At 47.2% G+C, this 12,780-nt stretch overlaps 1 protein-coding gene across 1 annotated transcript in view; it reads left to right on the forward strand.

Moving 5' to 3' along the window:
• The first annotated feature begins 8,949 nt into the window (after nucleotides 1-8,949).
• Plcl1 (phospholipase C like 1 (inactive)) overlaps nucleotides 8,950-12,780 on the forward strand; it is a 302,997-nt gene continuing 299,166 nt past the window's right edge. The window contains exon 1 of the mRNA XM_085684191.2: nucleotides 8,950-9,318. Within this exon, the coding sequence (XP_085540317.2) occupies nucleotides 9,076-9,318 (243 nt within the window). The 5' untranslated portion in view covers nucleotides 8,950-9,075. The remainder of the gene's footprint in view (nucleotides 9,319-12,780) is intronic.

Here is a 12,780-nt window from a genome sequence, read left to right on the forward strand (position 1 = left end):
GTTTCCAAGACTTAGTTCTGTTTGACTACATTGCACTACTGTGCATTCATCTTTATTAATTATTCCTTAGAAATAAGGAATTACGTTTTCATCCTGGGGAACTTGGCAAATTAGAGCTCTTAAAGGTAACTAGGAAGTTCCTAATTGGTGCCAAACTTAGGAAGACGTTCTGTTAGGGTTTGGATCTTCACTGTCCACCAAGGCTCATGTGTTGTAGGTTGGTTCCCAGCTGGTGACAGTTCAGGAGGTGAAGGAAAATTTAGGCAGAGGGTCCTCAGTGCAGGAAGTCAGTCATGGGTGTACCCATAGAGGGTCCTCAGTGCAAGAAGTTAGATATCAGGGGTGTACCCATAGAGGGTCCTCAGTGCAGGAAGTCAGATATCAGGGGTGTACCTGTAGAGGGGCCTCATTGCAGGAAATCAGATATCAGGGGTGTACTCATAGAGGGTCCTCACTGCAAGAAGTCAGATATCAGGGGTGTACCCACAGAGGGTCCTCACTGCAAGAAGTCAGATAGGGGTGTACCTATAGAGGGGCCTCATTACAGGAAATCAGATATCAGGGGTGTACCCATACGTGGATATAGGGAGCATGGCCACTCTTCTTTTCCTTCCTTCTACTGTGAGATGAAGATCTCACTTCCAAACATGTTCTCCGTCATGTATTGCCTCTGATAAGAGAAGAGTTAGTGGCTGGAAGCAGACTGTTGAATTTGAAGGAAATAGTCCAAGTGGAAACTGTACTTGTGACCTCAGCAAGCATGACAAGTTTTAGGTATTAAAGACGGCATGTACAAAAGTAAAATATGCAATCAATAATACTGTATATAGGGACTGGGCAGATGAATCAATTTGTAGAGTGATTGCCTTTCTAGCATGTAAATCTTAGCACGCGTCCCCAGAACTCATGTAAAAATGCAGGTGCGTGCTGTAATCTCACATTAGGGACATAGAGATGTAAGAATCCCTGGGACTTGCTGGTCTGCCAGATTAGTTGAAGCTACAAACTTCAGGCTCCATGTGAGACTTATCTCAGAAAACAGGGTATAGAAAAATTGGGGAAAACACCTGAATTTGGATGCTGACCTCCACAAGTTCCACAGGTATATGCACGCGCATATATACCCATACACGCACAAATACACACCACGTATAATATGTTGCAATTTAAACATCTTAGTATCTCATTTGTTTCAGGTTCTCCTAGGATACACAGGCTATGACAATCTGCAGGAATCCTGAGGTGGTACAGGACATCACACAGCAAGAGGCAGTGTGTGTGTGTGTGTGTGTGTGTGTGTGTGTGTCTGTCTGTCTGTCTGTCTGTCTGTCTTCTAGTCCCTCTCCTCATAATGCTACTTGGATTCAGTCGTGGTCATCCACCTTGATGGTTATCTAATTCCGATCACTGTCCCAAAGCCAACCTTGAAGATGATTTGGGTCAAGTTTACACTGTCCTAATTCCTGTCTTAGCCATTGTTCCATTGCTGTGCTGTGGTCACACCGTGACCACAGAAACTCACAGAAAGGAAGCACTGGCTTGGGGCTGACTCACAGTTTGAGAAGGAGCAGAGAGTTCTACATCTGAATACTCAGGCAGCAGGAAGAGGGAAGGCCATTGGGCCTGGCTTGAGTTTCTGAAACCTCGAGGCAGTGACACACATCCTCCAGCAAGGCCACAACTCTCAACCCCTCCTAAGTAATGTCATTCCCTGATGACCCAAGCATTCAGATATAGAAGCCCATGGGAACCATTCTTACTGAAACCACCACAGTTCCTCACAATGATATGTAAATTTCAATTCATAAACCTTTGGGAGACATAAGCTGTATCCAAACCATAGTGCCTTCCCCTCCACTCTAGGACTTAGCTAGACTGCCCGCCTTATTTGTCTTCCATTGCTGACAGGTTTCTCCCTTACTACCTTGTTAATTTTTCTAGCTCCGTGTTCCGATTCTTTGTTATTCTTTATATCAGACTCTTCTCTTGATATTTCCAGAACTTACAGAATGAGGCCAGGTGGTGGCGGTGCACATCTTTAATCCCAGCACTTAGGAGGCAGAGGCAGGCAGATCTCTGGGTTCCAGGCCAGCCTCGTCTACAGAACAAGTTCTGGGATAGCCAGGGCGACACAGAGAAACCCGGTATCGAGAACCAAATCAAATAAAACAAAACCAAATTAAACAAACAACAACAAAACAAAACTTAGAGAATGAAGTGACCATTTCAGACCTCTGGGCGCTAACTCCTGTGCTATGGCAGTGGGATGTGTTTGCGACTAAACGCCTGGTTCTTGTTTTGACAGGAAGAGGTAGGAGAAGTTCATGGTAGTGAGAAAATCAGGTGTGTGTGTGTGTGTGTGTGTGTGTGTGTGCGCGTGCGCACATGCATCCAGTGTAAGAGGTGCCAGGTACACAAAAAACTCAGACCAGGGAGTGATTCAGCTTGATAGAAAAGAACCACATAAAAAGATATATTTAAAAGATGTCTCTGCTTCCATTTTTTAAGTATTTATTTATTTATTTATTTATTATGTATACAATATTCTGTCTGTGTGTATGCCTGCAGGCCAGAAGAGGGCACCAGACCTCATTACAGATGGTTGTGAGCCACCATGTGGTTGCTGGGAATTGAACTCAGGACCTCTGGAAGAGCAGGCGATGCTCTTAACCTCTGAGCCATCTCTCCATCCCTCTGCTTCCATTTTTTAGAAAATTTCTTTTGTTACCAGATGTGCCAACTTTGTTTCCCCCGCCCGGGGACGGTTTTAAGATAGCTTATTTTCTCTACAATGATTGGATGTTTGACATAGAAGAGACGAGAGACAGGTGGTAAGACAACGAGGGGCCAGATCAGATTTCCTCTACTGGGAGCACAGCGCTTACTGTGGCAAAGGGTGACAAGAAAATGATTAAGACGAGCGAGCGATTGTCAGACTTCCTGGAAAACCACTGTAAACGTTACTTTGATATTGCTGCTGATCTTGAGTCTAGATGGATGGTGCGGGAGAATTGTCTGTATTCTGTCAATCATATTATAATAAAACGCTGATTGGTCAGGCAGGCAGTATAGGCAGGAAAGCCAGACAGGACGTAGGGGTGGAGCAAAGAGACTGGGAGTATTCTGGGACACAGGAAGCCCTCAGCCACTCCTGCGCAGACCACTGAGGAGGCAGCATGTAACCTGCCCAGCTGAGAAAGGTACGGAGCCATTATGGCTAACATAGATGAGAATAATGGGTTAATATAAATTATAAGAGTTAACAAGAAGCCTGACCTAATGGGCCAATCAGTTTATAATCTTATGGAGTCTTGTGCGTGATTTTCTTTGTTGCTTGCCAGCTGTTGAGGTACTTGGAGGGATGGAAACCCCAACAAGCCGGCCCCGTCATGTGCAGATGGACACATGAGTTGGGCACACAGCACAGCTGAATGTGGCGGCAAACATCCATGATCTGAGCACTCGGGGTGGGGTCAAGGGCGCTCGAGTTCAGGTCCGCCTGAGTTATAGAGCTAGATCCTGACGAGGGTGGGTGAGGGGAGAGAGAAACACACACAGGCAGAAGCAGAGCCTGCTGCCGAGCACAAGGGAGGAACACGAGAATTATCTGTACAGTAAGGTAATGTTAACCAGTGACCCCTTGCCCCCTCTGTCTACTGTCCCACAAATCCCGTCACTTGGCCTTTTCTACTTTAGACGTTAGACAGTTCTGGGCTCACGACTGGCCGATGACTCCTTGTTGGTAAAGTGAGATCAGGAACCAACCTTCTTGTCCACAGCTTCCGGAAGTTTCTTAAGGGTATGCTTAAAATACAAAGAAAAATGTTTAGTTGTGAGCTATAAGAAGAGTCAGCCTATTTATTTATTTATTTATTTATTTATTTATTTATTTGTAGATAGAAACTAGGAACTTCGGACTTAAGGAAGTTTAGTCCTGGCTAGGCAACAGCTGGCCTAATTCACTCTACACCTTTCTGGACAGAGTGAGGGGTAGTTTATCATTTCCAGAGATCCATTTTCCCCTCTGTCTCCCCGCAGTGAGTGGATAAAGTGTAAAATTAGATTGATTTCTCCTGAATGGTTGTCCTGTTTGCCGTTTCTGTGAAGATGGATCATCTCTCACTGGCACCTCTCGTTCTCCAAACTCTCCCGTGACCTGGCTCGGTTTAGTCAAGGCTCATTGGTTAGTTTCCTGGCCTCTTAGATGCCCAATTTTTAAAAAGATTGCTTTTTAAAAAATGGACAAACAGGAAGGTGAGTATCCAAACAGACTGGATCCCAAAAATCCAGTATATGCAGAGGAAACAAGTCCCAGTGTCATTGTCAATGGCTTTTCAGAAAGACTCCGGGCCAGCCACATCCAGAGAATCCGGTCACATTCAGAGAATCTGGCTGGATCACGTGCTCATTCAGTTCCAGTCCAGCTGGCCTTGGTGAACTCTCATTAGATCAGTCCCCTTGTATCAGTGGGTGATGGCACCCATCGCAGTCCTGATTTCTTTTTTCATTTTCACTCACCTTCCTGGACCTGGAGGGAGGAGGGGAGGAACTTGAACTTCCCACAGGGCAGGAAACCCTGACTACTCTTAGGGGTGGAAAGGGAGGAGGAGAGGGAGTGGGGGAAGTGGAAGTGGGAGGGTGTTGGGAGGAGGGGCGGAAATGGAAACTTTTATAATTTAATAAACTTTGAAAAATAGATAAATAAATAAAAAAACTATAAAAAAAAGAAATTCTACCTACCCCACAGCCACCATTTAAAAAAAAATCCCTGAGGAGGGAAATTCTGTTTCCCTGAATTACATTAATAAAGCTTGACAAATTCTCCATAAAACAAAAAAAAAATGGACAAACAATAACTCTGTGGATGGTGATATCCTAGCATATGGACACCGTGCTAATCAATATGCTTAATTCTAATCCTACTTACTTTTCAATGGCAAAACATTTGTCTTGAAAGTGGTTTCCAAACATACATTACTCTGTGGTCACCAGGACGTATAATAGATCACTACGTTTTTTTCTCACGTCTCAACGAAACTTGTGCTCTGACTAGATCTCCCTTCCTTCTTCCTTCTCCAAACTCTGGAGACACCACTCTCCTACATGTTTCTCAATTTCTGCTCTTTCAGATCCCCCGTGGAAGTGTTATGATACATCAGGGGGTGTAATGTTGCACAGGGTCATCTCCTTTGCTACAAGTCGCGCGGTTTCCTTGTTTCTCCAAGACTGAATGGTCTAATACTGTGTCTGTGTGCCCCCTTTCTGTGCTCTCTGACATATGCTTTCACATCTCTGTCGTCGTGAACAGTGCTGCAGAGATACAGAGGTCAGTTCCCTGTCTACACCAGGAAGTGTCTAAAGCATTTTCATACGGGTAGCCAAAGTGCATGTAGTAATCCCCATGCCCATCCATAGTGTCCAATTCCCCAACATCCCAACCACTTACTGAGGAGCAAATCTACAGGCTCCCATCTACTCAGCAAGTCTCTGAGCTACCCCCAGCTCAAAATTAGGTCCCCACTCCTCTTCTTCCTCACTCTCTCCTTTGCAGCATTCCTTATTTTGCCTAGGCTTCTCTCAGCCTCCTGGTTCAAGCAACCCCTCTGCCTTAGCTTCCTGAGAACCTAGGAGCGAGCCTCAGAGCCACAGCCTTTGGATGCTCGCCATTCTGAAAGTTGTGACCCCTTGCGATTTTAATTGGGTTATTTTTCTTGAGTTGCTTGAGTTCCTTATATATTTTTGATATTAGCTTATTAGGTGTATTGGTTCTGAGTAAATGTTTTCCCTGCTTTATAGGTTATCTCTGTTTTCCTTGGCAATGCAGAAGTTTTGGGTTTGGTGTAAACCCATCTGTCAACCTTTGCTCTCCTAATTTGTAGTTTTGGGATTATGACCAATAAATTATTGACCAGATCCAGGGCATGGGGGTTTCCCCTTTTTTTTTCTAGTACTTTTAGAGTTTCAGGTCTTATGTTGAGGTCTTTTTAATAAGTTTTAGCTGAGTTTTCTGAATTTGAGAACAACCTGGTCTGCAGAGCGAGTTCCAGGTCCTCTGGTAGCAACACAAGCTTCACTTTTCCTGTGGTTTGGATCTTGAATGCCCTTCATAGCCCATTAAAGGTTCAGTCTGCAGCTGTGCTCTCTTGGGAGGTGGTAGACCCTAAGAGTGGGACCTGTAGGGAGTTTTTACTGCACTGGGAGAATGCCCTTGAGGGAAGCTCTGACCTTTGTCTCCCCCTAATCACATTTGTAGCCTCTGTGAGGCAGGCAGGCACACAGGGAGTTTTTAATGTAAGACTGCAGGTACGAGGTGCCTTCTGAGCTTATGTCAGAAGACGATAGAATTTAAAACCCCTCTCTACATATATTCCAAAATTCTCGAGGTCAAGTGGATTAGACAGCCTTCCTAAAGAGAGGCGCAAGGTCTTTATCAACTCCTGTGCGTTCGTGTTCAGAGAAGACACAGGGAAGACCTGCTAAGGAAGAGAAGGCGCCAGAGCCGTACTTTGAATCGAGACAAAACATTTTGCAAACATATGTGGTACTTTCTGGCTTTTCCTTATTTGAAAGCCACTGACCTTGTTGGGAGCTGTGAACCCGCAAGATCCTGAATTTCTTATAAACAACTTGTAATGCTTGCAGCTGCTCTGAGCACGAGACCCTCAGGAGTTCCTGATGGCAGGGGAGTGGTTTCTGGTGCGTTTGGCTGGGGCGTGGCTATCAGGTAAGGATTCCTATATAAGCTGCCCCTGGACACACTAAAGGGGACATTCTTGGGGGAATTCAAGGATGACCTGCGTCTCTGTCTGTGTGTCTTTGTGTGTTTAAATCTCCAGCCCCTTGCCTGGCTCACGAACTGTATGGTAGCGCATAGAGCGCAGACGGGCGTGGTGTGCTACAGACCTTTATTGTTAGATGATACTAATAATATCTTAAAATTAATATGAAGGCATGTACAAACGTAGGGCAGGAAATCCTGGTAATTAATACTCATATCAGAAGGGGATGACTAAGGTAACTGCAGTGTTACCCATCTTCAAATGACAAGTCAGAAGCAGAAACTTTATTAAAGTGATACAGAAATCTGAAGCAAGGACAGCTGTAAAAGACAGAAATCAGATGTAAGGATCACTGAGTGCCAGAAAAATAGTAGCCTAAAATCAATTCTATCTCTGAGGACAAAATCAAAGTATTTCCTATGTAACACAGTTGCAACATTTTCTGTTTAGGCTGCAGTTCTCATCCTCTCACTAGGGGGCGGTGTTGCTTCTAAAACCAGAGCTCACGGTTCATCTCTAGGACATTCAAGAAAAGGTAAAAGTCAAGTCTTCCCAGCCTTGCCCAGAAGATGGTAAATGTCAAATATGAATCTCCCCGAGAGCTCCATCCAGTTCTGACTGTTTGGAGCCTCAGGCGAGCTAGATAAAAAAGTGAAGAAATGCGCTGTAGGAGCTGGTTAGCAGAGCTAATGTCAGCGTCCGCGCGAACCAGCCCCAAGGCTCATTTCTCCTGTTAAAGAGCTGCCCTAGGTGACCCCCAAGAACCCAGTGCATGCTTAAAATGCAAGAATTCTAACAAATTTCTGGGTCTACAGGGCTGAAGAATTTCTTGGTGCTCTTGGCAGAGTCAAGAAAAAACAAAGTCTTGAATTATGAAAAAATTAGTAATCGAAAGACTCTTAATGCTCTCTGGTTTCATACAGACCTCAGTGCGCCAAGTCCTCTAAAATAAAAATACTGCCTTCCATTTCTCTAGGGATCTTAGAGCTGTTGTCTGCGCTTGCTTGTGGTGTGGTTAATTCAGTTGAATCCCTGCTCCACGCAAAGATCTCTCCTCTTGGTGGAAAGGGCAAAGTGGATTTGCTCAGAATTAGATACAGAGACAAGGCTAAACCCTTGTCAGATAGGAACATTTTAGGATAGAGACTGAACTTGCCAATGACCTTGTAGTTGTGTGGCTTCCGTCACACCAGTGCTTCCTTAGGCGTCGTCCCCAGGATTTTGGTTGGTCTGTTTCCTCTTACCCTGCCTCTTTCATCCAGCTCCTTGTCATATTTACTCAGATTGCAGAGTGAATGTAGAATCCGCTCGTAGAACCTCCAGGCTCGCGTGAAACCCCAGTTCTAGCAAACCCTAGTTTATCTCCGCAGGGGCTTGGCATAAGGATTGGCAGGAGAGCTTGCATTTAACCCCTGGCGGTGCCAAGTGTCACCCCCACGCCAAACGCTCTGACAGTCTCACTCAGATTTGCCGGTTTGCAGAGTGTTTCCTCCGGCATCTCCCCGGGACCCCCCCCCCCCTCCTCCCCTCCCCTCTCCATTTTGGGTACACCTTCAGGCTGCTTTAGCGTTTCTAAACTTCCTAAAATGTACTCCGAGTGCCTGCGGGAGCGCACACTGAGCGCGCACCCTCGCCCCGTCCCCGAACTGGGGCCGGGCGGGCTCCGAGCTGCTGCACACATTCCATTCTTCGCGCTCGGGCACACCCTTCCGCGGTGTGGATTGGTCGGGCCGAACCCCCCCGGCGAGCCTCGGCTCCTGAGAGGCTCAGACGCCTGCCAATCCCCGCGGGCTGTCAAAACAAGTCTTTCCCTCCCTGTCACAGGCGAGCGGAGTGGAGGCCACCGCCGCACTTCCTGGGGCCGCCGCGCCGCGGTCGGCGGGCAGGTGGCGGGTGGCCCGTCCGCAGTCACCGCTCCGGCCGCACGCGTCCCGGCTCGGGAGGCTCCTGGCCCGGCGCCCGGCGCCTTTTGTCTGCGCCGAGCGGGCGTTCGCATCACGTCTCCGGTGCCTCCCGCTGCTTTACTGCCTGCTTCTCCCTCCCGCTCGCATCTTCTCCCCGCCCCCCGCCGCCGGCCCGCGCCGGCCCGCTGACCTCCTGGACCACAGCCCGAGGACGCCTCTGCCCCAGCGATGTCTCCTCTCCACAAAGTTGCGGCGATCGCTGCAGCCGCCGTCGGGCGCTGAGACAAAGTCCGGCGGGGCTTTCTCCCGGTGCCTGAGCGCACCCCTGCCGGGGGCTGGACACCGGTGTCGGTCGTGCTGTCTCGCCGGGAGCTTCCGAAACGTGCTTGGCCATGGCCGAGGGCGCGGCTGGCAGGGAGGGTCCGGTGCCTGTCGACGCTGCCGGAGGCGAAGACGACCCCCGGGCCGCCGCCGACGCTGCCTCCGGGGACGCTGCACCCGCGGCCTCGGGTGGCCGGATGAGGGACCGTCGCAGCGGGGTCGCACTGCCAGGCGCCGCAGGGCCCCCCGGGGACACCGAGGCCGGCCTCCTGGAGGCTGCGCGAGCGACCCCCAGGCGCAGCAGCATCATCAAGGTAAGCCAAGCCGCAGCGGCCCAGAGCGTGGTTGTGGGCGTCGGAGAGGTAGGGGACCCCCGGCAGGATGTTCATTGCCCCAGGCAGGCATCGCAGGCAGGGCATTGTTTTCTCCCACCTCCTTCATTGCCAAACCTTCCTGCCTAGTCCGGAGGTTCCCAGACTCTGCTCTTGGCCTTGAGAAGCAGAAGTGATTTCCCGTCTGACAGCCAGGGAAAAGTTCCCCTCTGCGCTCTGCGCTTCTGCGGTTTGATGGATGCTTTCCCTCATTTTCTAGGCAAGCTTCTCTAACCGGTGGATGGGAGGAGGAAGGGAGGACTTGGGATAAATGCAGACCTGCGGGCTGGCTGTGCATTCTCCGGCCGGCCGAGGGCAAGCTCCCCCCCCCCCCCCATCAGCAAAGGCGAAGCGTAGCTTACTTTCAAGTGTGTGGGGGAAATCTCCCCCCAGATACAAACGGTGCCAAAATCCTGAAATGCTTGAACTTTGCAGAAAGGCAGGCAGAGTTTGCAGCCTAGAAAGGATGAAGGGAGAGCTCAGTCAGAGTTTTCGCGCTGCAGAAAACACACATCCGGGAAAAACGTTCCCAGACTCCCCTAGCACCCCCAGAGGATTTGCCTTTATCCGCCTGCCAAGGAACTGTAAACCTTTCTTCGCCCCTATGTGTTTATTTCTGTCTCCCACGCTGAACTTGTTTCCCTAATTTGAAAGTTCATCTTTTGAGTGCATGACTTTGAAGTAATTTTTTTTTTCAGGTAAGCCCCTGGGCACTGGCTCTAGGATAGGGCCTTTTGGCGTAGGTCCGTGTGATTACTGCGTACATGTGAGATTAAAGTTGATCTTGGTAGAGCATATGTGGATACACATGTATCCATGTGTGGATACACACAACATGCGGCAGGAAGAAGGACCTGGAAGGAAGGATGGTGGAAGGATTACTGTTACAAACTTACTGGGTAGGCTCCGAAAGCCTGTTTAGGCTTAAACCGAGCAGCCGCTGGTCATGCGCGTCTTCTTTCCCCAGCTACCAACCCCAGCGTTTGCGCTCCCACCTAGTTCCAAGCAATACCAACGCTTTCCCCCAAACACGGACCCACAGAAATCCAAAAGCTACAGGGAGATTTCTATGTGGAAAGTGCACAGGAATTCCGAGTAACCTGTCGTAGTTTATTCTGTGGCTCTTTCACAATATGCAGAGAGAGTTATGCTCTGGATGCGAATTTGGATAAAAGAGAAATGGCCCTCTGAATACTCTGCGTCAGGAACAATTGTATCGTATGTAATTAGGAAACAGGTACATTTGGAGTACAAGATGCAGATTCTACGAGAGGCCCTGTGAGAATGAAAATAGGTGCTGTGGGGTCGTTTAAAACATACGGCGGTACACGCAGTGGGTTTTTTTTTTTATAATATTGGGAAACATACAAGCCATGCAACACAAGGACTGTGTAAATTCTTGCAGCCAGTTCTGCCACTCCGAAATTGTTGTGCCCCTAGGTGTGTGCTTCTACGTGTTGGAAATCCTGGGGATGTGGCCAGGCAAGCTTGAGACTCAGCAATCAAGGGCTTGACACGGGAGGCTCTTCATTTCCAATATAGCCTCCTGCACACAGCCGTACCTGCCTCAAAAGAAACAAGCCCCACCCCCGGACTCCATGCTCGGCGTGCGGTTTACATTCTCGTAAGGGTCGGCCCTGAGTGATAGTGCCTCTTTTGTTTGGAAGCCTGTTTTGTGACCAGAAGGAAGACAACAGAACATTACATTTCCTCTATTTAATAGTAAATTAAATAAATGCTTAATAAATGGTGTTTAAAATTAAAGATACTACAAAATTAGATGAACTATTTTAAAGTAGATTTATTAGAAAAATATGCCTATGATTAAAACAATTAAACCTTGCAAAGGAGTGCTTTGTAGGGCTTTGTGCTACTTCACACTCCCATTTACATCGACTACCCTGCAGCTAGTAACACTTTCTTAGGCATCCCTTCCAAAACAGTCCACGCGCCTGTAGGCATATGCATCTATGACTATGTATCTGTGACTAACGGCCGAGGCCCTTAATGGGTACAATGACATTTGACTAGAATGTATTGGCTTCGTACCTTCAAATCTGCATCTCACATTTTTGGTGTCTAGAGGATTGCTCATTCTGATGAGCAGATTAAACCTCAAAGATGGCCTGGTGACTGGTAGGTGGCGGTGGTTGGGATTTGCCCTCAGCGACCTTCCTTTTCTTCTCAGGGGCAAGAGACAGGTAGGCTCTTTTCTACTCTTTCTGAGGTCAAGAATACTTATTTATTTATGTCTTGAATCTTTTGTGGCGTGGCTTGGTTACTTTAATGTAGCAAAGATGAGCATATACCCAAAGGCACCATTATAATTAGAAACATGGAGGGAGGAAAGATACATTTTGGCTCATGGTTTCTGAGAGCTCAGTCCATGGTCACCGTAGGTATTGCTAGGCCTGCAGCAAGGCAGTCCACCATGGCGGAATAGTGCAGGACAGTTGTTCACTGGCTGGTGGCCAGCAGGCAGGGGGAGCGAGGGAGGGAGGACAAGGCTAACCCTCCTAGGGCCTGTCCCCAGGGATTTACTCCCTACATCTGGGCCTCAGCTCTACTTCTCATGGCACCCCAATAATCCCACCAAATTATGACCTCTGTTCAGGTTGACCTAGATTATTGGTTTAATTATTTAAATGCTAATTCTCTATTAGCATGAATATTAGATCAGAATAGTGCATTCCTCTATCCTGCCAGGAAACAGACTCCCTTGCATATTAATTAAAGGAATGTTTTCAGGTAATTTGCCCTTCCTAAGTTTGAAAACATATGTATAGCCGAGAAAACGATTTCCTTCTGCACTGATGGAGACAGTTACACTGTTGATCTGTGCCTGTCCTCGCCGAGCCGCCCGCTGTCACTGCGGCTTTTTCCTTTATATGCTCAGGCTTAGTCCTTTTATTTTGTGCTATTTATTACTATAAGAATTTAGCTAGAGTCTCTGTAAAACATTTACTTTTCCCCTGCATGATTATTTTCCATGAACTGCCATTGATAAATGTTTCATTTTTTTGCCAACTGCGCATAATATACTATAATATTCATTGAGTCCCTCTTAATGCCTTCTCGATATGGGATTTAAGATGTAAAGGTAGGTAAGTCATATCTACTATTGATGTAATGTTTTGTATTTGAATATATTTATAATAAAGAAATTAGACCGCTTATCTAGTGTTTGATGTCAATATTTTACTATTTAAAACATCTGCCATTTTAAATCGTAGCCAGTAGCCCATAGCTATAATATTGCAGAAATAAGAAACAGTATAGCTTGTTCTTTTTATTAGATAGTGGGAACTGAGATACGTAAATATTTTGAAGGCCATTCATTTTTTCCTAGCACATGTGACATATTGATTAATTCCACGTTTGCTTGTTTTCTTTGGAGTCTAAGAA

The sequence above is a fragment of the Myodes glareolus genome, chromosome 27 (assembly GCF_982192425.1).
Source record: "Myodes glareolus chromosome 27, mMyoGla1.1, whole genome shotgun sequence".
NCBI lineage: Eukaryota > Metazoa > Chordata > Mammalia > Rodentia > Cricetidae > Myodes > Myodes glareolus.